The sequence below is a fragment of the Paramisgurnus dabryanus genome, chromosome 13, assembly GCF_030506205.2.
Source record: "Paramisgurnus dabryanus chromosome 13, PD_genome_1.1, whole genome shotgun sequence".
NCBI classification, from domain to species: Eukaryota; Metazoa; Chordata; class Actinopteri; order Cypriniformes; family Cobitidae; genus Paramisgurnus; species Paramisgurnus dabryanus.
In genome coordinates this window covers 8,685,686-8,713,592 of record NC_133349.1, presented here as the reverse complement: position 1 = coordinate 8,713,592, position 27,907 = coordinate 8,685,686, and the positions used below count along the sequence as shown (strand labels likewise).

General features: G+C 36.9%; 1 protein-coding gene across 1 annotated transcript in view; it reads left to right on the top strand.

Annotated features, from left to right (window-relative positions):
* Positions 1-1,293: 1,293 nt before the first annotated feature.
* nek11 (NIMA-related kinase 11) overlaps positions 1,294-27,907 on the top strand; it is an 83,556-nt gene continuing 56,942 nt past the window's right edge. The window contains exons 1-3 of the mRNA XM_065298595.1: positions 1,294-1,494; positions 16,166-16,331; positions 27,626-27,744. Of these exons, the coding sequence (XP_065154667.1) occupies positions 1,319-1,494; positions 16,166-16,331; positions 27,626-27,744 (461 nt within the window). The 5' untranslated portion in view covers positions 1,294-1,318. The remainder of the gene's footprint in view (positions 1,495-16,165; positions 16,332-27,625; positions 27,745-27,907) is intronic.

The window sequence follows — 27,907 nt, the reverse complement described above, 5'->3', positions numbered from 1 at the left end:
TATAGTTTAATAACTAAACTAGCAAACAATGCGAAATTATTATAAATGTTTTTAAAGTGTCACTGAAGTTTTATTGTCAGTTATTGTTTTTAAAATAAACTTCTACAACCTTCTGTAAAACAGATATTGTCCATGAATGGTTGCTGAAACTTTTCCACACAAAAACACACAGATTATTTATTTATTCGAACTGAGAAAAAGTAAATTACAACACACACATACACTAAAAAAATTTAATTTACATTACCTCACATCATTCAAAAAGAGATAGGTAGAAGCCCTAGGCTTATCAAAAACCTATCCCCAGACATCAAGCTCACATCAAACAATTTAAAATTAAAAACACAGCTTTTAAAATAAGCACACAAAAAATGTATCAAAAAAAAGAAAAAATCAAAATCAAAATCAGGCATAGCAGTTTTCCAACTCACCCCTCTCTTATATACTTATCAAACTCAGATTAAAGAGAATATGTAAGATAACATTTGTTCGGACATCAAATAAATAAGGAAACTTTGAGAATATTTCATATATACACTAGGTTTTGATGCATGTACAACTGTATGCTGCAGGGGAAATGTGACTTATGTTTTTTTTTCTATGTTATTTCATGTTTTAATTGTTATAATTCACCTACTCCTATGTAAAGACAATGCTCTACTGATATTAAAAATAATTGCCTGTCACAAAAACATTTAGTTAGATCAATATATAATTATCACGGCACTTTAGCGCCATCAAAAGGAGAAAAGTGCAGTATGCTGTTACTATGACAACGGCAGAACAAACGGAAGTTGGGTTCATGTATATCCGGGAACTTCCGACAGACAGGTGAGGTAAAAACCAATACATTAACATGTAACCTAAGCATCGTTATTACATATATGGCTAGATTTTTTTAATATACATGGTCTTTCGTGTAATTGTGTAAACTGAATTTCTTTGTGATCTGAATTTGTTCGTTGCTTTGTTTGTTTTTAGTTTGTTATGAAATTGTGTGCACTTGTTGACACTAACACGGAGTAAATGGACACCAAATAATTAATATGCATTGGCCTTAATTAAATGACTGAGAAAATTAAATAAGTGGGGAAATTCAGTAAAACACGTTTTTATGACTCGAATGATTGCTGGTTTTGGTAAAAGTTGTTTAGATCTACAGTAATTTAAAATACCAAAATGTTAATCAATCAATCAATCAATCAATATGTTTCAACAAACCATAATGTATCAACAATCCATTATTGTAACATTTTACAATTTTACTCACAACCTTTATCTTTCAAGCAGTTGGCCTTACTGGATTCATGACAGAAAAATGCCCAAATTTCGTGAGCGTCCAGCCCAAGCACACTGCCACCTTGCCAGTCGTGTATCTTGTGACGTCAGCAGTCTAATAGCTAACAGATACATCATCAAGCAAAGACTTGGCAGGGGGAGCTTTGGCACTGTTTACCTTGTTAAAGACACAAAGACAACAGGAACAGATAAACTGTGAGTCCTATAATATTTCTTACTATTAAACTGTACTGTACTGTACCTTACCACAACCCTTCTGAGGTGACAGTAACAATACACATGCCCTGTACAGGTATACAATAGCTGATGTTTGTGTCTTTGTTTAAATGTACTAACTATATCAATTATACTTACTAACTAATTGCCTTATCTTGTGTGTTAGAAAATATTATGTGCATGCACTCAGAATATTATAGCCACCAGGGAGCAGCATTGATCCTTGTTACTGAGCAGTCAAAAATCGTATCATATATATATATATATATATATATATATATATATATATATATATATATATATATATATATATACTTTTTGATAATAGATAATTCATTATAGTCTGTTAAAATTGCCACTTTGTAGGTTTGAGCAAAAATTAGCTGTTTTGGGGTTTGTCCTTTTTAATGCAAATGAGTTGATCTCTGAACTAAATGGTTGGTTGTGCAGATTAAGGGTGGTATTATCCTCTTCTGACATCAGAAGGGGAGCTAAATTTCAATTATCTATTTTTCACATGCTTGCATAGAATGGTTTACCAAAACTTGGGTACTGGATTGATCTTTTTTACATTTTATAGTTTAACAGAAGCACTGGGGACCCAATTATAGCACTTAAACATGGAAAAAGTCATATTTTTGTGATATGTCCCCTTTAATACCTTAACTAACATAAACATTTATTCATCTTTATCAATTCATGTTAATTTCAGCATTTATTAATAATTTTGTAAAAATTTAAAGTTGTAACTGTATGCATTAAAACTATCATGAGCAATTGCATTGGCATTAACAAAGATTACCAAATGCTAAAAAACTATGTCGTTCATTGTTAATTAGTGTCAGCTAATCCATTTACTAATGTTAACAAATACAACCGTATTGTAAAGTGTAACTGAAAAAGAAAATTGTCAGTCATCGCAGAAGCCATTATGTGCTTTGGAGATCATGGCAATGTTTCTTCTTACACAGATAAAGTCACAATAAAGTCACAATAAAGCTTCCACAATAAATAAAATCCAGCATGTCTTGCTTTATGAAAATATTTATCTTATATATTTAGCTGTTTCTGTGCTATACATGCTGTACATGAATTTATCACCGCTTGCTGAAATCCTTGAATCTGATTGGTCAGGCCCTGCATTGATGCAGTTTAGCTCTCTGCAAACCATCATCACACTCTGCCTGAGATGGAGGTGGAAAATAAGCCAATTAGGAAGAGCTCCATACTTTAGCTGCCCGCAGGCCGGTGGCGTCATGCTACGGGTTACCGTTCCTTTGGCCCTTAGCTTTCTGCTTGTTAGCCCATCGCAGCTGTTTGCCACTCTCTGACCCATCACACACAGAGTGCTGGCACCAGACCTGAATGCCCACCTTCAGGAGACCACCGCACCCATTATCTCTGTCATTTTTACTTTCTGGCTTGCACAGCCATCCTGAAAATCCTGCTGAGTTCGTGTTTTGTTGTGACTGCCGTAGTGCCTCTTACAGTACTATGAACTTCTTTGTTTCTTTGTGAAATTCAAATGTCATTGCTGGGTGCTGTGAGGTGAAGCTGCTGTACCCCTCTTCCTCTCCAGCAGGCTTCTCACTGGGCTTTATTAGCCTAGGCAAATAGCTTTATATTTTGGGTTGGCCTGATATAAAAGTAGGACTCCCTTCCTGTAGGTTTCTCTAAAAATCTGCTGCATCAGCAATTGCCAAGGTATTTGCTGTCACGCTGAAATCTGTATATACTATACATAGGCCGATGATGACGTAAAACAGAGATTCTTGTTAATGATTGTAAATAATGCTGCCCTGTTTACCTGCTGTTGATGTATGAGACAGCTGTTAAATGTGTGTGCTTGCCTCAGCATTTTGCTTATCTTTGGTTTTCTCACCTCATTTTTCGCATAAAACGTACATACAGTACAATTCTGGAAAAAGAACACACACGTATTGATATATGGAGGCTTCAATAAAGAAAAAGTTCAGCCCCAATATCATTTATGCTCATGTCATTATACTGTGTTACAGTACTTAATTTCATGAAATATGTTTCGCCGAATTTCCAAGCCGTTCTTCTCTATATGACAAAAGTAAATAGCGATTTGTGCTGCTAAGATCCAAGAAGCATAAAAGCACATTTATCCTAAAAGTAATGATGGTAAGGAAGACATATTAGGTTGTAATGATTATTTAAAAATGATTTGGACTTTTATTAATTTAATGTGTCACAGTCTGAGAACAGAGGTAATCCAGATGGGGATCAATTTTAGGAAGTCTGACCCTTACCCAAACAATACCTCTATTAGCAAAGTAAGTGTGAGGATAGGAAAACAGCCTGTTATCCCCTCTGGTGTACACATTATTAGTTTCACAAAATCTGGCAAACCTGCCACTGCCTATTATAATAACCAACTTAGTTTTTTTATGAATACAAAAGAAGACATTTTGATAAATGAGGGTGAGCACACAGCTTCCGTAACCATTGACTTTCATAGTAAAAAAAACAAATATTATGGAAGTATTGGGATAAATATTGTAGAATATATTTTAATAAATGATGGTAAGCAGCACACAGTTGACAGTACCAATTGAATTCCATCGTATTTGTTTTTTCTACTATGGAAATCAATGGTTACAGAAGCTGTGTGCTTACCATTCTTCATCAAAATATCTTCTTTTGTGTTCATCAGAAAATTAAATTCATACAGGTTTAGAACAACATGAGAAAAGATTTTTGGGTCAACTAAGCCCTTAAGGGGCATTAACATTATGACAAGTAATATAACGCTAACTATAACTTTATTAGCGTACGCAACATGATTATCTTATTAATTTCCAAACTCATACTTACTGTTACAGTCACAAAAAGGGATGTAGATGACCTGCTGTCGCTGTACATTTTTAATGGCAAACATCTTTACCCCAAAAGTTGACCGGAAGCTCTCTCTAAAGGTTTCCTTGTTGCTAGCAGGCAGATCTTGCCAGCTTGCTCATACTAAAAATATATAAAAACACAACTTCTCAACTGCCACCATCATTAATTAAAAACCATGCTACAATCGACAACAGCCACAACATATTTATCTTTAGCACTGTAGTTGGAGTCTGAACACCGCCATTCTCTTTAATTTAATTAAAATTGTATTTTTATAGTTGCAGTATTGTTATCGTCCACAATGTGAACTGCTGTTTACTGTGCATTTCATCTATGGTGTTCAAACTGGGGTCCACAAGGTTCTGGGGTAGGGCTGGGCGATAAAACGATATCGATATGTACTGTCGATACACCTTTTATTGATAACTAACGATGGGGGGGGGGGGGGGCGTTCGATATGATGCCTGTTAATGCATTGCTAAAACTGCATTGTATTTCATTACATCGCCGTTCCTAGATCTTACACAGCCGAGGAGATTGTCAACAATAAAAGGAAATGTTAGCTCGCCAGTGTGGCAATTCTTTGTTTTTTGGGTCTGACCAGCATCGGAATAATACTGTGTGTAAGCTGTGCATACTTCTTTTCCACGTCTGCGTCTGGTTCGCACGCTTCAGCTCAGTTTATACTCAAAAGTATACTCACTGCGGCTACCCGCGGATGGCAGTGTTCGAAACATACACAATACAAATGATTTCTTATTCAAATTATTATTCTACCAGGCCATACCTGTACTAATTTGGCCACATTTAAAGTACATTAAAAAATGTAGGTGAAGAAAAGTTTTAGCATTTCTAGAGTTTATTTAACACCAACACTCTAAAAACAAACGGTGCTATATAGCACCAAAAGTGGTTCTTTGCTCGTAATCATAGAAGAACCGTTTTTAGTGCCATATAGCACCGGTGAAGCACCTGTGTAGAACCATATAGGGGCCATATAGCACCACATATGGTTCTACATAGCACTATTTGGTTCTACACAGGTGCTTCACTGGTGCTTCACCGGTGCTATATGGCACTAAAAACGGTTCTTCTATGATTACGAGCAAAGAACCACTTTTGGTGCTATATAGCACCGTTTGTTTTTAGAGTGAATGTAATTTATGTAAGATATGTACAAATGTTTTTGGACTGCTAAACTTAAATTGTTTGCTTAAATGAAGTGTGTAAATAAAACATACAGTGGTTAAATTAAAACTTTTTTCTACTTGTCAATGTCATTTTAAAAATCTTAATACATCGAATCATATAATACGTTACATCGATGATAAACATTTTAGCTCTATCACCCAGCCCTATTCTGGGGGGGTCTCTGCAATTTTTTATGACTTTCTTACCTATTTATCTATCATTTCTTGCTACATGCATTCCAGAATCTTGTATATTTGCTTTGTATCTTTCTAGTGTGTTTTACTTATTCACTCCCTTCAGAAAAACGCGGTTATGCAATCGCAAGATTCAACGCATAATCAGCCAAAGTCCGCATATTTATGCATGGGCTGAATTTTTAAATTTTTTTTGCAGCATACATCACAGATTTCCGGCTTGCTGGATTTCATAATCCCCACATTTCCGTAGCAAAAATCACATATATCTTAGCAGAAAGTTGAAAAATGTTGCATTTACTTCACACAAGCACAGCCATGTCCCATGTTGCCATGGGAACATTATGAAGTAACGTAATTATGTGACGTGAACATCATTGAAACGCTACAAAAGCTGCAAACTGTTTTTGCAAGTTCCCGCAATTTCCTTGCATACAATTGCATAAATATCCGGCATATTCCATCGCATTCTTTAAGAAAACTTGCCACAAGATCAAGGATTTTTGCTCGCAACAATCACAAAAAAACTCAGCGTTTTTCTGGAAGGACTGCTTATTAGACTCCCTTTATTTTACTCACCTGCAGAATTACTTTTAAAGCTGCTATGAAAAAAGATTTATTGTCAAGTTGCTGCAGTGCATATACATTTGAATTGAAAATGTTGTCCTCAGCTTTACTCTTAAGGGAAGCCAATTATATATTTGTTATAAAAATATGCTATATATTTATAAATTTAGGAAGGGAGGCCCTCACACAAGGTTAATATTTGGGGGTCAATGGCATTATAACGTTGAGTAATGCATGAAAATGAATCAATCATTTAGTGACCCGATTTGTCAAATCACAAGGTCTGTTGTTTTTATGATTTTATGCACACAATTGCAAATAGGTTTTTAGCTGAACTTTGAATGATTGGCCCCCTTTTTTTTATATATATATATAATTGTGTTTACTTAAAAATTGTAAAACAAGAAGGGGAATCTGCTTAGAAAACTCAGATTTTAAATGGTTAAAAATTTATGGTTTGTTATCATGCATCTGTTGATTGCATCTTTACCCCTCATATCCTATGCAGTATCCGTTAATGAACATCATGAGGAAAAGATGTCTCTCTAGAACACCATTGCCTCTAAAAAAACACAAGTGCAGCTAATTTACAGGAAGTTGAATATCATTTGTATATTTCCCTCATTGGCGCCTAAACTCCCCCAAGAAGGGAAGAGTTTCTTTCTTCAGGCCTTAAAGTCTACTTTCAGCTTATCCTCTGTGGACTTTTCAGTCAGACGTTCCCTGGAGACGGCCAGCAGCAGTGCTTCTGTCTCCTCACTTCACGATCTAGCTCTCAGTTATGCAACACCCCACTTGTGTATAGGTCCAGCAGAACACTGCAATTTGTCTTCAGGTGTCTCATGAAGGCTGGTCTCTCTTCACTTTTTGCTCTCTCTCTTTCTCTCTCTCTCTCTCTCTCTCTCTTCTATCTCTCCCAGCAACTCTTTCTGTTTCACCACACCATGACAGAATTGGGGCTTGCATGGTCTGCGTTGCTACATCTGTTCGATTTTAGACCTTCAAACTGGTTCATTCACTGGCCTGATTTGTGTATCATGGGGATTCTGTTTCGGCTTATTTATTACATTACACATCATGGTAATTGTGACAGTGCCTTAGGGTACTATAGCATCATCCATGAATGTTACAGCTAATCTATATTTTCTAAAATTGGTCTAAATATGTATGCAGTTATTTGAAATGATGCAATTATTTGGGTCAAGGCTTTTATAATATAAATTCAGAGAATACAGATTTTGAAAATGAGCAGAAGTCAGTCATCAGAGCTCTATCATATTCATACCTGTTTTCTATGATCTCTAGATGGAAATGAAAAGTAGAGGCATGCAGGTTAAAATTGCAAATGATTGTGGTTGGTTATTTGCTAGGCTCTATGATATTCTTAGAATAGAGCTTAAATTGCCTCTACGCCTCCAGAGAGAGAACAAGAAATGGGACATGAATGTCTGGTAAATTATTCACCACAGGAAAATTTCAGTGGTTATTTTTTTATTGAAAATATTTTCTGTCAGGAAGGGGTCCAGCAGAGCTTTTCTTTACTTTAGATCCTCCTCCACAAGTGACATTCCAAGAATGAGAACCCCCCTCACAAATATTTACATTTGACTAAAATAAAAGAGAAGTTACATTTTCTTACTGTATTGGAAATATAGCTAAGCAGTAGGATTGTATGTAGGATCACATTTTATATATTTATTTTGGTCTTAATAGAGATAACAGAATGTCTTATAGACATGGCTGCAACTATTAGTCTTTACAATAATGCTTATATCAAAATACAGGGTTGTTGCCACAAGTCCTTGAAATCCTTGAAAGTTTTTGAATCTGGGAAAAAAAATTCCATGCCCTGAAAAGTTGTTGAAAATAAACATACATAGATACAGTACAGGTCATTGAAAGGGCTTGGATCTATTTTGTGCAAGAAGTTTTCTGCAAAAAATCCATATTTTTTCTGTGTGGTGTAGGATGAAGTCATAAAAATTCTAGACATTTTTGCGCATGTGCTAAACTTTTAAGTTTTGAATGCTTATATCTTCTATATGTGAATTTTGATTCATACCAAAATGCTTTTTTGCATAGTTGTGTTTGACACATGAAAACAGTAACAATGTATCAAGGTAACATGATGTAACCTTTCTCTCGCTTGTAATGTGTTCCCACATTAAGCCCTTGAATATGGGGGGTATTGAAAGTCCTTGAAAGGTCCTTTAATTTGAAGTTAACCAAGGTGTGGGACCCCTGAAAATACCCTTTTAGAAAGTAATCCCTACCTAAAGGGTGTATATTAGTACATGAAATGTACAGTACATAATAGTACCTAAGAGGTACATTTCTGTTTATAAACGGTTAAGGTCCTTTTACAAGGGGACCGTCCCAGTGACAGCCTTTGTACCATTTATATAAAAGTGTGCAATGTGTTTTTTCTAAAACACTTCCCCATGACCTGTTTTTATCATTGACATAATTTTTAGACTAGACACAGCAATGTAAGGGCTTTAATACTATACAGACTTGGTAGTAAAACTTTACAGTATATAGGCATATTTATATGGCGGGTTTACAGTATCTACACTTGAAAATATTGGTTAGATGTTTACTGTCATTTATCTCTAGCACTGGGATGGTACCCTGTGAAAATATGTACCTCTGAGATACCAATATGTCCCTTTGAGGTACTACTATCATGCACCCTTTACTGTAGGTAAAACCATTTACTTCTGAAAGGGCACCACCCCAGGAACCTCTTTTGTATACCTTTGTTTCTGTTTCTGAGAACAGAGTGTTTAGCACTATAGTTTTTACTTTCTACATGAAAGTAAATTTTTGTAAAAAAAATTATCAGTGTTTTTCTTTGCATATTATCATAATTTTTACTCCACTACATTTCATAATTTCAAATTTTTGGTTTATATATAATATGTAAGTACATTAAACATCTAGTTTTTTTTACTTCTACTTAAGTAAAAACTACTTTTACTCAAGAAAAGTAAAAGTACAAATTTTTTTTATGTAATTAGGTATTAAATCAATTTTAATATGCAATATAAAAGGAATACACAGTATGATTCTATGTTTTAGAATGTAGTGAACATTTTTAGTAAAGTAAATTTTTTCCAGAGACAAACACATATGCTTGGAAAATGTACTTAAAATACTCAAGTAGTGTCCGCCTCTGGTACTTAAGCAGTAGGATAGAGGTCATCCTATATTATAAATATAGTCATTGCTGAGGGTTGTTGTTAGGGTTTATGCATTTTCTAAAATATGCAGTCATTGTCATGTTAACCTACTTGGCGTGTAATTTTTGTACCAATAGCATTACCAAATTAAATTGCAAATTATGATTTCCCAAGGATTCCACCCACTTTTCATTAGTTAGTTAAACAGATTGTCTGCTCCAGTCTTTGTCATTGCTGCTGTTTCAGGATAAAACACATGATCATGCAAACAGAGCACTTTTAAAAATGCTGATAAATAGCACCAAAAATGGTTCACTGGTTTGTAATCATAGGGGAACCACTTTAAGTGATATATATATACTGTAACACAATATGTAGAACCATATGGTGCTTTAGTCGTGCTATAGCATCACTTATGGTTCTATATAGGTGCTATATACAGTAGCACTTAAAATGTTTCCACTATGGACCACATTTTAGTGCTATTTAGCACCATTTCTGGCACCATAGTTTTCAAATTTTTAAGGGAAATCAGCTTTTCAAATGACTTAAGTGTAGTTTTCTCTGCATATTGAAGGTCCCGTTCTTGGTGTGTTTTTGAAGCTTTGATTGTTTTACAGTCCGCAATATAACGTGTTCATGTTTCACATGTAAAAAACACGTTATTTTTGACACAATTTATCTCTATACTGCTGCTTTCACTGTCCTAAAACAGGCTGATGTCTTCCTTGTTCTATGAAGTCCCTCCTTAAGAAATACGTAACGAGTTGTGATTGTGTAGTTTGTTTAGTGTGTTGTGATTCGACAGCACCTTACCAATCCAGTTTGAGTTTAGCTGGCGACTGATGTATTCCTCTGGGCGGAGTTTAGTCAAAAACTTATATTGACGTCATTCAACCAGGAAGTAAACCGGCTGTTAGCTGTAGGCTTTGAAAGAAGAAATCTGTTAAAGAAAATATATCACCTGGCATTGAACTTTGAGCTTTATCATTTTGCAGATATTATTTATGCTCTAACAGCAACATTACACACTGTCTAAAGTTTGAAAAATGGGATCAGGAAGAATGTGACCTTTAAGCTGGGATGTGAGAGAGTATTTTAACACTTTACCTTTAAAACGTTGTTGCTGTGAAGTGACGCACACAGCTAAACAGTATTGTGTGTTTTTGCTGCATAAACATCCAAATCTGTATTGCATTATAATATAAGCTACAAGTTAATGCTTTCTTTTTTTGTGGAAAAAAGTGTAAATAGACTTAAATTTATGATTGCGATGTATCCATTAGTTCATATAAATGGGATACAAGTACAAACACATTATCTAATAAATGGTGCACTGCGTGGTGTGCAACACCCTGTATGGATAAGATTATCTCTGCATGTACCATGTTGTTTTGATCTCTTCAACCATTATTCTGAGTGGCAATTGCTTTCCACTACATCAGCTCAAATGTTCATTATATTGGTCTGATGACATAATGCATTATAAAGGTATGTTAGCTTTAATGAGACATGAAAAGGAGAGGAAATGGCCGAGAGAAAATTAGATTTTAGAAATTAGAAAGTGTTAGACTGGCCTGTCACGCCTCATGTGATGATTCTCTGTACATGTCTACAGCGTAAACAGCTCTATTACGGGTATTCCTGCTGATGTAAGCTATAGGGTGTGGCCTAGTGTTTGTGGCTTTAAATTATTGCATGTTATTTGATCTTGTATATCACTTATTTTTTAAGGGTTGCAGCTTAGTACGTAAAAATTTGGGCTGGTGACTGAAAGGATAAAAAATGTGTATACTTAAATAGAAAAAATGGCCTATATAAATAGCCTGCACATAACAATTGATCTGGCTATGTGCTTGAATATTAAGCCTGGTGTTGGTTGGCATTATTTGCATTTGCCCCTGGAGACATGACATCTGATAATATGATAAAGAAGGCTTTTTAAATTTCCCTAAGGGGTTGGTGCCATTTTTTACACACTTTTTAAAAAAAGTTAGAGAGGTTGTCGTCTTTAGCATCTTAGGAAATACATTACCAATTAGATTTGTGTCTCAGGTTCCAGCAAAACATAAAGAATGAGAGCAATCCAAGGATGGCTTTGAGCTACTGAAGTGCACTTACCCCGTTCCCTTTGCTGTAATGATTTTCGAGTAGAAGAGGAAACAGCAGAGCAGAGAAGTGAATGAGAGTCTCTATTCAGTGCTACTGTATGAGGAACAAAAAAACAACAAAAAAAAAACAGGAGGAGGGGTTGATGAGTTGTGTTCATTTCTGTTGTTGGAATTTGAACACCCTATAAAGGTCAGGGAATAAGGTCACTAAAGTATGGTTTTAAGTCCCTTCCTTGTGTTAAATGCTCATTTGCATTTGACTTCCTGTTAAAAGCCGAGAGGATTAAATTAGAGGCTTTGTGCAATCCACATTTGTCCCTTTAACTTAATTATGAAATGCATATATGCAGACATGGTGATTATATCAACAGGAGGAAAAGTTATTCTCAAAAGAGGGTTCTCAAATTATCATACAAAGCATTCTTAGGTTCTTTAAATGTCTAATGATCTCAAGTGTTGCATTATTCTAAGCCATCAGTTTTTGGAATTTCATTTTAGCATAATTATGCTTATTGTTTTTATTCAGATGAATTTTAAAAAAAGTGTATTACCATAAGAGTCTTTCATCCAAATGCAGCATCCCATTAAAAAAGACAAATTAAAAGCTGAGATCACTTTAATATTGGTACTGTATCTTCCAGGGTTTACTTTAAAGAGATCTCAACAATGTTTCAAACTGTGCAATGATTAATACGTTTTATACTACCGGTCCGTTGAATGCTTGAATCTGATTGGCTGATGAACGTTCTGAGGTGTGCAATTATTTTTTGGGGAATGCACGGCGAACATAGTTCCAGGCAGCTCTCTTGACCGCATTACGGTTCCATATCACTTCGCATAGTTAACTTTAATAACAGACTAACAAAAACAACATGACAGATGATTTTCCGAGGCAATAACAGCGCTGTTTAGAGACACACAGAGCCTCGTTCATACAATCTCTCTCTCTTTTTTTCTCTCTCGGTCTCTCTCTCTCTCTCTCTCTGTCTCTCTCTCTCTCTCTCTCTCTCTCTCGCTTTCTTGGCCTTGCTCTCTCTCTCTCTCTCTCTCTCTCTTTTTCTTTCTTTCTTTCTCTCTCTGTGTCTCTGTCGCTCTCTTTTTTAATAACTTCATTATTGACTGCATTAACTCTTTCCCCGCCAGCATTTTTCATGATTTTCACAAAAGTTTAATGCCTTCCAGAAAATGCTCCTTTATAAACATACAAAATATGAAATAAAAGAACAGACCCTCTGCTTTCAAACAAAAAAATCTGTTTCATCCTACCTTCATGTGTTCTGTTTTTATCACCTCTCAAATATGTGTAGGTTTCATCAAAAACATCAAAGTTTGAGCAAAAAGCTGAGATAATTCAATTTTTGTGAAGGACTTTTGATAGAGATCAGATGCAGAGCGATCTTTAAAACATACATGGACATACAGCTGTTTGCCCTCTAGGGCAATACTTCCGTTTTATAAGTTGCGGAAGAGCCCCACCTGGTGGATAATAGCGGTATTGCAGATTGACGAGATAACTCGTCAATGTCGGGGAAAGAGTTAACGGCTCAAACTGCATTGCCAGCTTTAAAATGACGTTGGAACAAGCAAAAGATACGTTGGATGAGACGCGGAAGAAACAGTCCTACTTACAATAGCGATTTTAGTACAAAAAACCAGAAGAATCTCTTTATAAATAAATATATCATGTGATCGATGTCTTGAGGTGTGGTAACCATAGGATAAGCAGAATTAATTGACTCTGGGCATTGAATTATTGCGTCAAGGAAGCATCACCACCACCACCTTGTGTGTGCATTATTTTTCTAATAATTCAATGGCCCTTCGTCAATTATTCCTTACATAATGTATGCCATCAACATTAATTGAATTGCACTGTACTTCAACAATTTTATATTTAATTTCTCTTTAAGTTAAATTTTTGTCTTCATTTAATTCTTCAGTTGAACACAAAATAAGATTGATATATGATGGTAAGCACAAAGTTGACAGTACCCACTGACTTCCATAGTATCTGTTTTTCCTACTATGTACGTAAACTGTGTGCTTACTATTATTTATAAAATGTTGTCTTTTGTCTTTAAAAATGTGTTCATTTTTGGGTGAACCTTCCCTTTAAGGACTTTAAGAAAGTACAGCTGAGAAAAGATGGATACCTAGACTTCAACTTAATGTCCACAGTTATGAAACAGCAATCTAAGCAATTACTCTTATTTTGGGGGAGAGCGTTTGAACCCTCCTTTATTCTCATTTCACAAGATCAATGTATAAAGGTTAAGATAATGTTTTTGTGATGAATGTTTTCCATCTTACATTTTAATGCCAAAAGCTGAATAATTTCGATGACCCTTCTCAATTTGCAGGCTAATGACAGACTAAATTTACAGTGGGACTTTGGCCCTATGATCACAGCTTGAAAAGGTCAGAGAAAACAATCTGTCCTTTTCTAAATGACATTTTAAGGCCCACACTACAGCTGGTAATTGAAGAACGTGACACTTATATAAACACTGTGTGTCTGAGGAGAGCTGACAGGGCCTGGGCAATAGGAAATGAAAGAAAGACTGGAAAATTAAAACCTGAACAACTAATGAGATGAGCAGGTTGATTTTGGGGCTCCTGAGGGCATAAGCCAAAAATATAGGGCTACAATGTGTCCATCATTTCCTCTGCGGGGCGTGTTGCCATTCTCTGCTTTTAATAAGTTGTGAAGGTAGTGTTAGGGATTTGACTAAGGAAGCTGATGTAATAGTTTCATGGTGTATAGAGCTCTGCTACAATCTTAAAAAGAAAGGTGTTTCATGATGCTATTTTAAAACAATTTTTTTCTAGATGGTTCCATAAAGAACCTTTATCATTCGAAGAACGTTTCTACTTCAAAAATTAATTGATTCAACAAGGTGCTGAAAACATTCTTTAGAAATGTTGGCCCATATTGATAGGATAGCATCTTGCAGTTGATGGAGATTTGTGGGATGCATATCCCGGGCCGAAGCTCCCAATCCACCACATCCCAAAGATGCTCTATTGGGTTGAGATCTGCTGACTGTGGGGGGCATTTTAGTACAGTGAAATCATTGCCATTTTCAAGAAACCAATTTGAAATTATTTTAGCTTTGTGACACGGTGCATTATCCTGCTGGAAGTAGCCATCAAAAGATGGGTACATGGTGGTCATTAAGGGATGGGCATGGTCAGAAACAATGCTCAGGTAGGCTGTGGCATTTAAACAATGCCCAATTGGCACTAAGGAGCCTAAAGTGTGCCAAGAAAACATCCCCCACACCATTACACCACCAGCAGCCTGCACAGTGGTAAGAAGGCATGATAGGTCCATGTTCTCATTCTGTTTACACCTGTGAATGTCTCAACAGAAATCGAGACTAATCAGACCACACAGCAAAATCAGCAGTGTTAAATGTACACTGCTGGTAATATGAGTAACACCAGACCTGGTGGTCCCCATATAAACACCAGCAGTGTTGATTTAACACTGGTGATTTTGCTGTGCAGGCAACATTTTTCCAGTCTTCAACTGTCCAATTTTGGTGAGCTTGTGCAAATTGTAGCCTCTTTTTCCTATTTGTAGTGGAGATGAGTGGTAGCCCTTGGGGTCTTCTGCTGTTGTAGCCCATCCGCCACAAAGTTGTGTGTGTTGTGGCTTCACAAATGCTTTGCTGCATACCTCAATTGTAACGAGTGGTCATTCCAGTCAAAGTTGCTCTTCTATCAGCTTGAATCAGTCTGCCTATTCTCCTCTGATCTCTAGCATCAACGAGGCATTTTCACCCACAGAACTGAGCAGATTGTGAAATACTCAGACCAGCCCGTCTGGCACCAACAGCCATGCCACGCTCAAAATTGCTTAAATCACCTTTCTTTCGCATTCTGCCATTCAGTTTGGAGTTCAGGAGATTGTCTTGACCAGGACCACATCCCTAAATGCATTGAAGCCACTGCCATGTGATTGGTTGATTAGATAATTGCATTAATGAGAAATTGATCAGGTGTTCCTAATAATCCTTTAGGTGAGTGTAAGTATACAAGAGTATATAACTTTTAAAAGCCTCCAGATTTAGTATTTATTCAAGGCCAATGATTAATTGGCAGGGTAAAATCCTATAAACATACATTAAAAAAAGAATCAGATCCAAATCCAGGAATATCATCCTGGGCCCTGTATTTTAAATATTTAAGCAAAAACATTAAAATTGCTTTCATGATGATTGATTTTATTGCAACCGTGAAAACTGTATTCATGTGATTTTATTAATTTGCTTACTAATTTAGGGTTCCAAAAATTCACATTTTAGTGTTGACATGAAGCATCAGCTACTTAGTCACATTTAAGCAGACGAATCTGATGGATCAGTGATCATTAAAAACAGATGCAATGTTTCATATTTCAGAGTGTAAGTAAATCAGGGAGAGATTAAAGTAAAGTTTATTAAAACCACATGCATTTAATTTAAAATTTAGCAGGTTAAAATGTACTGATGTTTTTAAATGATTTGACTTTCAATTTCTGTGTTTTATTGTGCAGCAAGGTACTGAAAGAGATACCTGTTGGAGATCTGAAACCCAATGAGACTGTCCAGGCCACTCAAGAGGCTCAGCTTCTCTCTCAGCTGACTCATCCTGCCATCCTGAAGTTCCACACCAGCTTTCTGGAGAGAGACGCCTTTTGCATTATCACTGAGTATTGTGAGGTAATCCAGCAGAAACTCCTGATCTCAGTCGCCAAAAGTCATAATACTGTCCTGTAGGTCTGAACCACCCATTAGGTTTTGGTAAACTATGTTGGTCAAAGATTCAACCTGCTGTAGGTGATTTCTTACGAGATCATGGTGTAGTTGCTCTTAACCTTCTCACTAGCCAGCTTTTCATCAAACAAATAACACTGTTTTTATTTTTTATATAATTGCGAAGCTTTGATGTCATTTTAAACAAATCAAAAACTCCTGTAGCTTTTTGACCTCACTTGCTGCCCTCATCTCTGCTGCTTCAGTGTCAGTCTCATCATCTTCTACTTCTCCTTTCTTATGTATCGGTCAGACTGCTCTCATGTCATCTCCAACCTGTGCTTTTTAAAGCTTGCTTAGTGATGATTACATTTTCGCGAACACAGTGCTGTTTTGTTTCCGCAGTTACATTTTCTACTCATTTAATGGATGTTCCTGTCAGGAATCACAAAAGAGCTTTGTATAATGTCTTAATTGTATCTTCTAGATGGAAAAAAAGACTGCATCATGTGAATAAAGACTTTAGGTAATAGTCCCCTATTACCTTTTATCCCTGAGAAAAGCCTTTTCTCTAAGAAGAAAAATGGCCATGGTTCATTTACATGTAGATTTATTCATTAAGCATTTGCTTTTATCCAAATGCACATTTTGGCTAAGAACCCAACAATAAGCAAAGCCTACACAGATAATTTTACAGAACAACAAAAGTGCAGATTTTTAAACCAAGTTAAACAGCAGAAAGTTATGGGGTTAATCAAGTAAACGTTTCTTGAAGGTTGTGGTGGTTTCAGTTTCATAACACATACCTAGCAATGCCACCGATACGCCCACACTGTAAATAAAACACAGCATGAGGTTAAAACTTGGTTTTACATTTATTCATTTACATTTATTCATTTAGCTGACGCTTTTATCCAAAGCGACTTACAATTGCTATATATGTCAGAGGTTGCACGCTTCTGGAGCAACTAGGGGTTAAGTGTCTTGCTCAGGAACACAATGGTGTGCCACAGAGGATTCAAACCTGGTCTCTCACACCAAAGGCGTGTGTCTTATCCGCTGCGCAATAAATTGAATCTACTATTTTAAGTTTTGACCTGTAATAAGTTGACATCATTTATAAAAACAAGTTTAAATTGTTTAACTTAATGGGCTCTATCTTGCACCCAGCGCAATTGACTTTGTCAGTGACGCATGTATCATTCGTATTTTGACCCGGCGCACAGCGGGTTTTTCCCTCCACAGACGCACGTCGGCAAACTAGGGAATGAACTTGCGATCCCTGGGCGGTTCAGCGCAAAAAAGGAGGCGTGTTCCGGCGCAAACCATCCCTGATGCTATTTTGCAGTTTCAAAAAACAATTGGCCACTGACCAGAAAAAACTAGTCTAAAGTCAGTGGCGCGTTGCGCGTGGTTCATTATGCTATTTTAAGGGCGCATGCTTGACCATAATGTTAAGCGTGCACAACGCGCACACACTTTGCTTATCTAATCACACATAGTCCAGGCAAACTAACTCATTTTGGAGCAAAAAATAGAAGTAATTGTAAAAGAATTTTTTTCAGCATAGATCATTTCTATGAGGTGTCCAGAACAACATACTAAAAGTCCTAAGAAATCCTAGTTGAGGAAATATGTTAATTTCTCATCAATCCGAAATGTGTGCCAATAAGGCCAGACTACAATACACCCCAATGGGGCTATTTTTTTCCTTTACTCCTATCAAAATGAAACTTTACACAACGAAAGTACCCATGAAAAGTAAATTTTTTTGTATTACAAGTTGCTTTGAAAATTAAATTTAATATGCATATGAGCTATACACTAATCGAATATGCCCAAAATACACCCAAAAGTAACTTTTTGGTATTACAAGTTTCTTTTGAAATGAATTTGAATATCCACATGAGCTTTACACTTATTTAATATGTCCTAATTTGCATAGGCAGAAACATCATTCATATGTTTGATAAATATATCAGCCCAATGTTCATCCAATCATCCTGCTGCTTTTAGACTGGCCTCTAACCTGAAAACTGCCTGGCTTGGTAAGTCCTGCCAGCTGTATAACCCCCACCGGTATAATCTTCAGGGTCACGGAGTAACACAAGCCTGAACAGAAGGGGAGAGTTGTGTTTTTTGTGTGTGTTTTTGTTATTACATTTTTTTATGTTTTTTATCCAGCCTGGATCCTCAACCCCTTCTCTGTGGCTTTTGGTTCGGGCACCCCCATATCATTTCCTGGTTTGTTCTTTACTTGGTTCTTCCACTCTGGGTTATATTCATCTGATAAAATTGCCTCACTAAAGCAATCTGAATTGCAGCACTAGCAAAATCTGTACAATTTAAATGCATGTTAAGCTAAAAAATAGATCAATACAGTAAATTTATTAACAAAACACAAGAAAGACTGATTCCTTTTTTCTTAAGGTCACTAGTATAACAGCATAAATGTACCCGAGGTTTCCTTGCAGCATTGATATGGGTAAAAAAAATTGCATTACAAAATACATTCATTACAATGCAGTGCAATTGGCCATTTATTTTGTTGGGGCACTATGAGTCAGTGCTGAAACAATTTATATAAAATCCTCTTATGTTTCAGAATTTAAATGACATTTTTATTAAGAATGTGTAATTGATTGTTTTCCATACTTACATTTTAATTAGGGAACGAAAACCTATACCATATTATAGATTTTTATTTAAAAGCAACTAAATGATTTCAGACTTTTTCCATTCAAGATGACACATCGAGCTCTTCAAACAATCCAACCACAATCATTTTGAGGCTGTAATTCTACATCTCGTCTATTTGGCATAGGAAAGGGATGGCACTGAAAAAAGTAAAGAATGACACGAGCTTTCTCAAACAAGCTAAGGTGTTTAGCCAGTCACAGGAAAATGTGGGAAAAGGCATCATCATTGCAGGTGAAAAAGCTCTAGTATCACTGTATGGGGGCAAAAGGATGAATCACTGGACATGCTGAGATAACAGGCAATTCTTTATTAAAGTAACTCAGAACTCATCTCCAGTGGAAGCTCAATCTCTTCCTCCAACGTCAGCAGCTGCAAAGTTCCATAGTCGTTGGGTCTTTTACCAAATGATGAAGTGGAAAGGGGGAAGTGAACCTATGGACCCAAAACCTTGGGGGTGCCATGTTTTGGATGGGAGATTAATGCCAATAATGACTGATCAGCCAAGCAGCGTAACGAGCCAACACCATGTCAATTTTTTCCCAGGCTGGGAGGACCAGCTTAAACCAGCTACTGCCACCTTAAATCAGCAAAAACCAGTTACCAGCTTATGCTGGTCTTAGCCGAATTTTTGTTAATCACTGCTGTGACTAAACCAATACGCATAGGTCTAAAAGGTACCAAATTGTGAAAAGCGCTATATAAATAAAATTGAATCGAAAAAAATTAAATACATAAATAAGATGCTCACTTACATTTTAGGCTATAGCGTTACATTATAACCACATTATACTTTATAGCGGCATTTTCCGGGCTTCAGATCTGGATGGCATGATGCACACAGCAGCTCTAAACTTCAGCTCAATCATTACATTTGCAGAAAGATTGATCCATACCATTTAAAATCATGTTTACTTACTGCTGCACTTTTGGAGTTGATAGTTACGTCCACTGTAGTTGCAAGAAAGACTGCAGCACAAAGAGATGCACATGCAAAAAACATGGACCCCCTTGCACTAACATTTGTGGAAAATGTTGTGGTAATAGCTGTACAAACTCACAGTTGCCTGATTTATCAGATGAATATGACCCAGAGGGGAAGAACTAAGCAAAGAACAAACCAGGAACTGATATAGGAGGTGCCAGAACCATGAGCCACAGAGAAGGGGTCGAGGATCCAGGCTGGATTTAAAAAAAGATGTAAAAACAAAATCACCAAAAAACAAAAACACGAAAAAGGCCTCCCCTTCTGTTGCTACCTTGTTGTGGTGGGGAGGCTTGTGTTCCTCCGTGACCCTGAAGATTATACCGGTGGGGGTTATACAGCTGGCAGGACTTACCAAGCCAGGCAGTTTTCAGGTTAGAGGCCAGTCTAAAAGCAGCAGGATGATTGGATGAACATTGGGCCGATATATTTATCATATGAATGATGTTTCTTCCTATGCAAATTAGGACATATTAAATAAGTGTAAAGCTCATGTGGATATTCAAATTCATTTCAAAAGAAACTTGTAATACCAAAAAGTTACTTTTGGGTGTATTTTGGGCATATTCGATTAGTGTATAGCTCATTTGCATATTAAATTTAATTTTCAAAGCAACTTGTAATACAAAAAAATTTACTTTTCATGGGTACTTTCATTGTGTAAAGTTTCATTTTGATAGGAGTAAAGGAAAAAAATAGCCCCATTGGGTTGTACTGTAGTATGGCCTTATTGACACACATTTCGGATTGATGAGAAATTAACATATTTCCTCAACTAGGATTTCTTAGGACTTTTAGTATGTTGTTCTGGACACCTCATAGAAATGATCTATGGTGAAAAAAATTCTTTTACAATTAGTCTGTCGTAAAACGCTATTTTGCCTGGACTAACATGCAACAGTTATTTTTGCAAATCATAAATTGTTACAATAAAAAATATTAACACATGAGATAAGGGAAATCATTGTGGTGAGCATTGTGGTGATAGTTTTTATTTATTGTGTGGCTGCGTTAAAAAATTCTCATGCAAATAACGATTAAAATATTTTCATAAGTTTGTTGTGTGGCTGTATTACGTTTATTTTATGTAAATAATAATTCAAATGTTTTCATAAGAAACCTTAATGTATATGAACTTGATTTGTAAGTGTTCTTTGGGGTTGGACCTTGCTTGCGTTTCTTGGGTCCGATTTCAAAGCACCAAACCCCTTCAGTGGTGAGGGTGGACGCAGATCTGTGTAGAGGCAGATCCACCTCCCGTTACACGGTGTGCCCGATTTATGCTGGCAAGCTTGGGATTCCCCCGTCTCCTGACATCATTGTAGCGCTTGGCGTAATGATGGAGATGCCAGCTGATGAGACAATTGTGGCTATTTCCTCTCACGCCTGTTTAACCGACGCTGATTTGGGCGGGTTTCTCCTATCCCTATACAAAACAACTTCTCTGTCTTTGACTACTCTTACAAGAACGTCGGTCTCCTCGGCTGTGAACCGCTCCTGGCGTGCGCCTGGTAAATCCGTCATAATAATAGTATCCCGCCATGGAACTTGCGCACTTGCGTTTAAAGGGAATGTTGGATAGCGTTCTGATTGGTTTATTTGACGTTACGCCCAAACCACACCTATGAATAATGAACCTACTTCAGACCAACCCCTTATTGATTTGCGCCTGGCGCAAGAGTTATTTCTCCCGCCGGAAAAAATAGCAACAGCGCCCAAGATCCGCCCACAAAGTCACTTGCGCATTGCGCTTCGCACTTGCGTTTCAGATCGTTAAAATAGGGCCCAATATGTTAAAGGAACAGTATGTAGGATTGTGGCCAAAACTGGTATTGCAATCACAAAACGTGTGGCTAAAACTGGTACTGCAATCACACAGCTGGTGGCCAATATACCAAACGACAACATAAACATCAGTTGAGGGCTGCAACTCCACTTTTTAAATGACAATATCCTGGCTGGACTGCTGTTGTGAGTGATAGAAGTATTTGAAATGAAAATGATTTCTTAATGTCTAGTGACATTTCAGGGCCATTTAATGATTAATTGATATAAATTTCTTACATACTGTTCCTTTAAGTTAAAGTAACCAAAAATATATGTTGATTTGACAAAATGCTGCATGTTGCGAAAGTGCAAATATGAACTCATAGATAGAAACATTCCTGCAAACTCTGTGAAGTCTCCCATGGCACCGTAACCTCTGAGAATAAGAAAACCTTTCTCTGTGTCTGTCTGCATACATTTTTATCTTGTGTCAAAAGGTTTTCAGTTGAATAGAGATTGCTATAGCAGGTGTGAAGTTACCTTAGTTTTTCTATTGCACACCCCTGGAATGCTATTAAGATGGTAAGACACACTATTGTCTGTTTTTTGTCCAAGCCCATACTTAATTGATGTGCCACACCACATCCGTGTATAATTATTTGTGAAGTAAACAGCATGTGCTGTAATACAAAGCTGCCCAGTAGTTTATATCTGATAAAATGAAAGACCCAAGAGTAATGCAATCATAACTGGGTTTATAATAATAGACATTTTACATATTAAAAGAAAAAATGCTATTTTGATTACAATCCTCCTGCCACAGCATGTCATGTGTAGATGCTACACTTTATTTCAAAACAAAACAAGAGAAATCTCAGAACGAGATTCATGTCTCATTCTTCCAGAGACCTGGAAGAAAGAAAAGGGCATATTGATGATTATTTAACTGCAGGATCATTTGATGCCCAGAGTTAATCTTTTTCAGATTTTTTTTTTCAAATGATTAAACTTATATTTTTAATAATTTGAGACTATCCTCAAAAATTACGACCTCAGAGTACATTTGTGCAGCTTATGGGTGGTGATGGCGCACCATTGTGTCCCTGAGCAAGACTGTTAACCCCTTGTTTCTCCAGAGGCGTGCGACCTCTGACATATATAGCAATTGTAAGTTGCTTTGGATAAAAGCGTCAGCTAAATGAATAAATGTGAATGTTATAGACCTTTCACACAGTAACCGGAAATACGTAATCGTCGTGTAAGCGGAGTTCCTGTCAAGCGTCAACACACTAGAAAAACATAAACCCGGGCAAGTTTAAAATGGATCAAAGAGTCTACAAAACTTCGTTAACGGATTTGCCAAATATTACATTTGCTGATGTGACACGACTAATGGAGGAAAACTTTTTCCATGAAGAATTTGTCAATAAATTTCGAGGTAAGTAGAGAGCGAGTAAAACTGTTACTGAACTGTTAACTAAAACGACACATTATAAGTCTCGCCGGATAGCCTGAATCCACTTCTGTATACCTTCACCATCAACAGGGAATTGATGGAACAGATACGGCTTTTTACATTGCCTTGACTGCGGAGGAAGTAGATTTCCGCGACGATTGCGTAGTTCCGGTCATAAATACGGAAGTTGTGAGAAAGGTCTATTACGACAAACAGTTATGTGTTAGGGATAAACGCCCTCTAGTGGCCAGCAGCTTATTACAACCTGTGGTTACGTTTTGAGGTTTTCAGATTATATGCATTTAATTTTCTGCATCCCCACCCTACCTTAAACTCAACCACTTCTCAACAATATTAAACAATGTTAGTAAAAGTACAGTCACTGGTATTTATTGCATTAATTGACCAATAAACAACAGTTGTTGTAGGTGTCTTCTGCCTCTTTCTGTTTCATAAGAATTGTGTGTTGAATGGTAAACGACCATCAAATTTTCACAGTTTGTGTCTTTTAAGTGGCATATTACAGGATTTACTGGTTAGATTTAACAGAACTGTAAAGAAATGTTCAGCTCATATTCCACCCGTAATAGCAAAAAAAAAACGTTTTTTGAAATAACACTTGGTTTTAGGCATTTGAAAGGCATATGTTGCCCTAAAAATTGTATTCTGTCATCACATACTGTTAAAATTTGTAGAGTTGAATTATTTTGGTGTTTGTTGCACTGATTTTAATAATAAAAACAATGCCATATCCAGACCAGATGATTTTTGTTACTAAAATAAATGTGCTCTGGGGACACCAAAGATTTATTTGACATTTTAAAATATTATTGTGACATGTCTCCTTTAATGTCACAATGCAAAAACTTTTAATTATTCTCTTGCAAATGCCAGATAAAAAAACAGACATGCCGAGCTTGCCTATAGTCTGAGATTGATAGTCTGTGACTGTATTCTAGGCAGTCTTTAAAATCGTAATTGATGCAAATAGGATGCTGACAGTGTATGTTTACTCACTGTCAGGCATGCCACCATGCAATTATTTGTTGAAATGTTGTCTTTGATATTGTCATGCAGACATATTACATTAGAAATAAATGACAAATTTCCTCTGCAGTACATGACTCACTGCATACTGTATCTAAATGACCTCCCACTCCTTTGGATAAATTACTTCAGACTGAAAGACTTGAGCCGTAGACTCACAGATACCAGAAGAAAGTGTTTCTTCACTTTTGCTGGCTCTGACTTTTAGTTAGATGCAGCTGTGGGTGTGAATCATAAGGGTATGAGAAGCCTCTGTTAGCCCCTTTATGAACACACACATTTTTGCCCAAGGAGCATTTTGCCCCTGAGAGATGTTACAGTAGCTGCTGAGCTATTTTTCTTGCAATTCAGCTGTGATCACTCGATGCCAGTAATCTCATCTCCTTCTGACCAGCTGGACCAGTATAGCTCCATCTTTTTGGTACTCCAGTTGAACAGTTTAAGCGCACTGTGTACTACATACTGTAATACATATTATGTGTAACCCCACAGTTATACTCATTTGTCACACACAAGTATATGGTGTAGTGACAGGAAAGTCATTTGATTTCATTTGACGCCCCAGGTTCAGTTTAATTTAGGACGAGAGATTTTGATAAATGAAAACATTCGCTACTGGAGCGAGTGAATTGAAGATGCAACTAGCCTACAGGGAGGCTTTTATTACTTCTGTTTATGCACTGATGCTTATTCTAGTATTCTTGCTGCAATTAAACCTTGGCATTCGTGGAGAGCATTGGAAAAAACTTTCAAGAAGGCTTTTTGAGTAATGATGGTCATAACCATAGATAAATCTACTAATCGGACATTAAGAATCCCAGATACACCCATTACTTGAGTCCATCCATGCTTGGGCGAGGGTTGATTCTACGAAAAGTTGAGAGAAATATGGCAATGCATGAAAGGGCCTATCCAAAGACGCTTTTAATGAACTGGTAACCTCAAAGACACCCTCACGGGTGCTCATCCGATACTTTAGAGTTTCTGTCATCGCTTTAATGATAGAAGACTTTCTTAATGGAACTCTGTCTCTGAGACATTGACAAATGCCTGTTGTTATTGAAATGAAGGGTGCTGAGTTCAGCTCTGCGTTTGCACAGAGCTGCGCATCAGTCGTCTCATTAGTGTGATTGATTAATCCTCTGTTCGCACATTGAAAAAATAGGGGGATCCCTAAATACTATGCTGCATGTTTATATCATTCAACAATAAAAGCCATTGTTATCCATTAAAGCCAGGGTTGTTAACTTGTAGGGTTAATGGTATGGTTCATATGCATAATTCAAAATGCATGGATTCATAGATTTCTCTCCCTCGCTCTCTCTCTCTCTCTCTTTACTTTTAAATATGGTGCAATTAATTCCGAACATAGCACCGGATGTAAATAAAGGAAGGTGAGAAACTAGGTCAACACTTGACCTAGAAAAATTTAATGACTGTTAATGTTACTGTGGTGTAAAGAATTATTTTTATATTAGGGGTCTACAGCAGGAGTGGGGAACCCTGGGTCCTGGAGGGCCACTGTCCTGCAGAGTTTAGTTCCAACCCTAACCAAACACACCTGAATTTCATTTCCAAGTAATCCTGAAGACTTTAATTTGATTATTTAGGTGTGTATAATTAAGGTTGGAACTAAACTCTGCAGGACAGTGGCCCTCCGGGACCAGGGTTCCCCACCCCTGGTCTACACAGGGTTCCCACGGGTCCTTGAAATCCTTGAAAGTTTCTGAATCTGGGTAAAGAATTCAAGGCCCTGGGAAGTAAAAATATATAGATATACATAGATACAGGTCATTGAAAGTGCTTGAATATATTTTATGCAATAAGTTTTCTGGGAAAAAAATCCATATTATTCCCTGTGTAGTGTAGGATAATGTCATAAAAATTCTAGACTTTTTAAGCACACGTGCTAAACTATATCTTCTGTATGTGAATGTTAATTCATACCAAAATGCTTTTTTTGCGTAGTTGCGTTTGACACACAAAAACGTCTCGGGTTACGTATATAACTGTTGTTCCCTGAGAAAGGAATGAGACGCTGCATCCTTGCCATACTTCCTGCGTCCCTGTAACGCCGTCTTTGGCAATATTTTAGATAGCGATATACTTCCTGGCTCCCACGTCACCCTGTCTTTGTCATTAAGCTTCACCATTGGTTGAATTTGATATACACATTCAGACGCACTTACCCCTGGAGGCGTCTCCCAAGTGTCACCGCAGTGACGCATCGCGAGTTCCCTCGAAAGGGAACTGTAACAATGTATCTTACAAGGTAACACGATGTAACCTTGCTCTCACTTGAAATGTGTCCCCATATTTAATCCTTGAATTTGAGGGTGTTAGACCTGGAAAGTCCTTGAAAGGTCCTTGAATTTGAAGTTAACTAAGGTGTGGGAACCCTGGGTCTAAGAGAATAGATTATAGGCTTGGTAACGGTTAACAATCCCTGGGTTACAGTGATTACAGTCATCTAATATGAATAATTCTGTAAAATAGTTTGGAGTGGTGGTTGGGGGAAGCTATTCTTTTAATTATGGAAATAAATGTTTGCTCTGGCTTTATCGGATCATTAGTTGGAATCTGGTGAGTGTTGTGTTTAGTCTCTTCTCTTTCTATTTTCATGCTCAGTACTGGATTCACAGGGGGACTGCGGGCATCGTGACTTGCTTTGCTATTGCAAGTGTAAGGGGGAAATGCTTTTGTCTGATGTGTAAATAAATGTGCAAAGACTCATTTTGAGAAAAAAGTAATGCAAAAGAAATAGATCAGAGATATTTTACATAGAAAAGCAAAAGGGCAATACTGTACTCGAAGACAATATGTATTATGAGTTAACTAAACATTGCTGGTTATTACTTTTTTGTGCATGCGTCTAACTCAATAACCACCTCCAATCTGGTTTTGAGCGAGCTGTGCTTTTATCATTTTAAAGAGTTGATTCAGGTGCCTGGATCCCTGGAGTGATGTAGGCATGTCATCTGCTGCATCCTCCAAAGCTTAGCACTCAAAATCAGCCTGCAACGTGTTAAAGAATGCATAATTGCATAATTTTGTGGACACCTTCTTTGCCTTCACCTGATTTACATAATTCCCCTGGTGAATCAGGCATTAAAACAACACAGAAATCTGCAAATAAACTATGCTTTCAGTTGGCATGAATTTCCCCCAGACTGTGTATTTTGTCAAATTTGTGTAGCTAGGGTAAGCAGGGTCCCACAGCTTCATGCAAAAGAGATTTTCAATGCTTTTGTGCCTTTTTCTCACTCCTTCTCTCACTTTCTGTCTGTTTGATTTCTTTTCATTCCTCAGGATAGAGATTTGGACTGTAAGTTGGAAGAGTTAAAACACACTGGCAGAACCTTATCTGAGCCTCAGGTCTGTGAATGGTTCTGTCAAATGCTGCTGGGAGTACATTACATACATCAGAGGTGAGTTGAGAACACAGCCCCTCTTTTTTACGCATGAATTATTCATAAGTGACCTATTTTCTGTTTTTACTTTGAAAATGATTTGTTTCAAGTCTGTTTTGTAGCTCGATCTTCTACAAAGGTTTGCGTTTTATAATAATGCAACAGGATCGCATGTAAATCG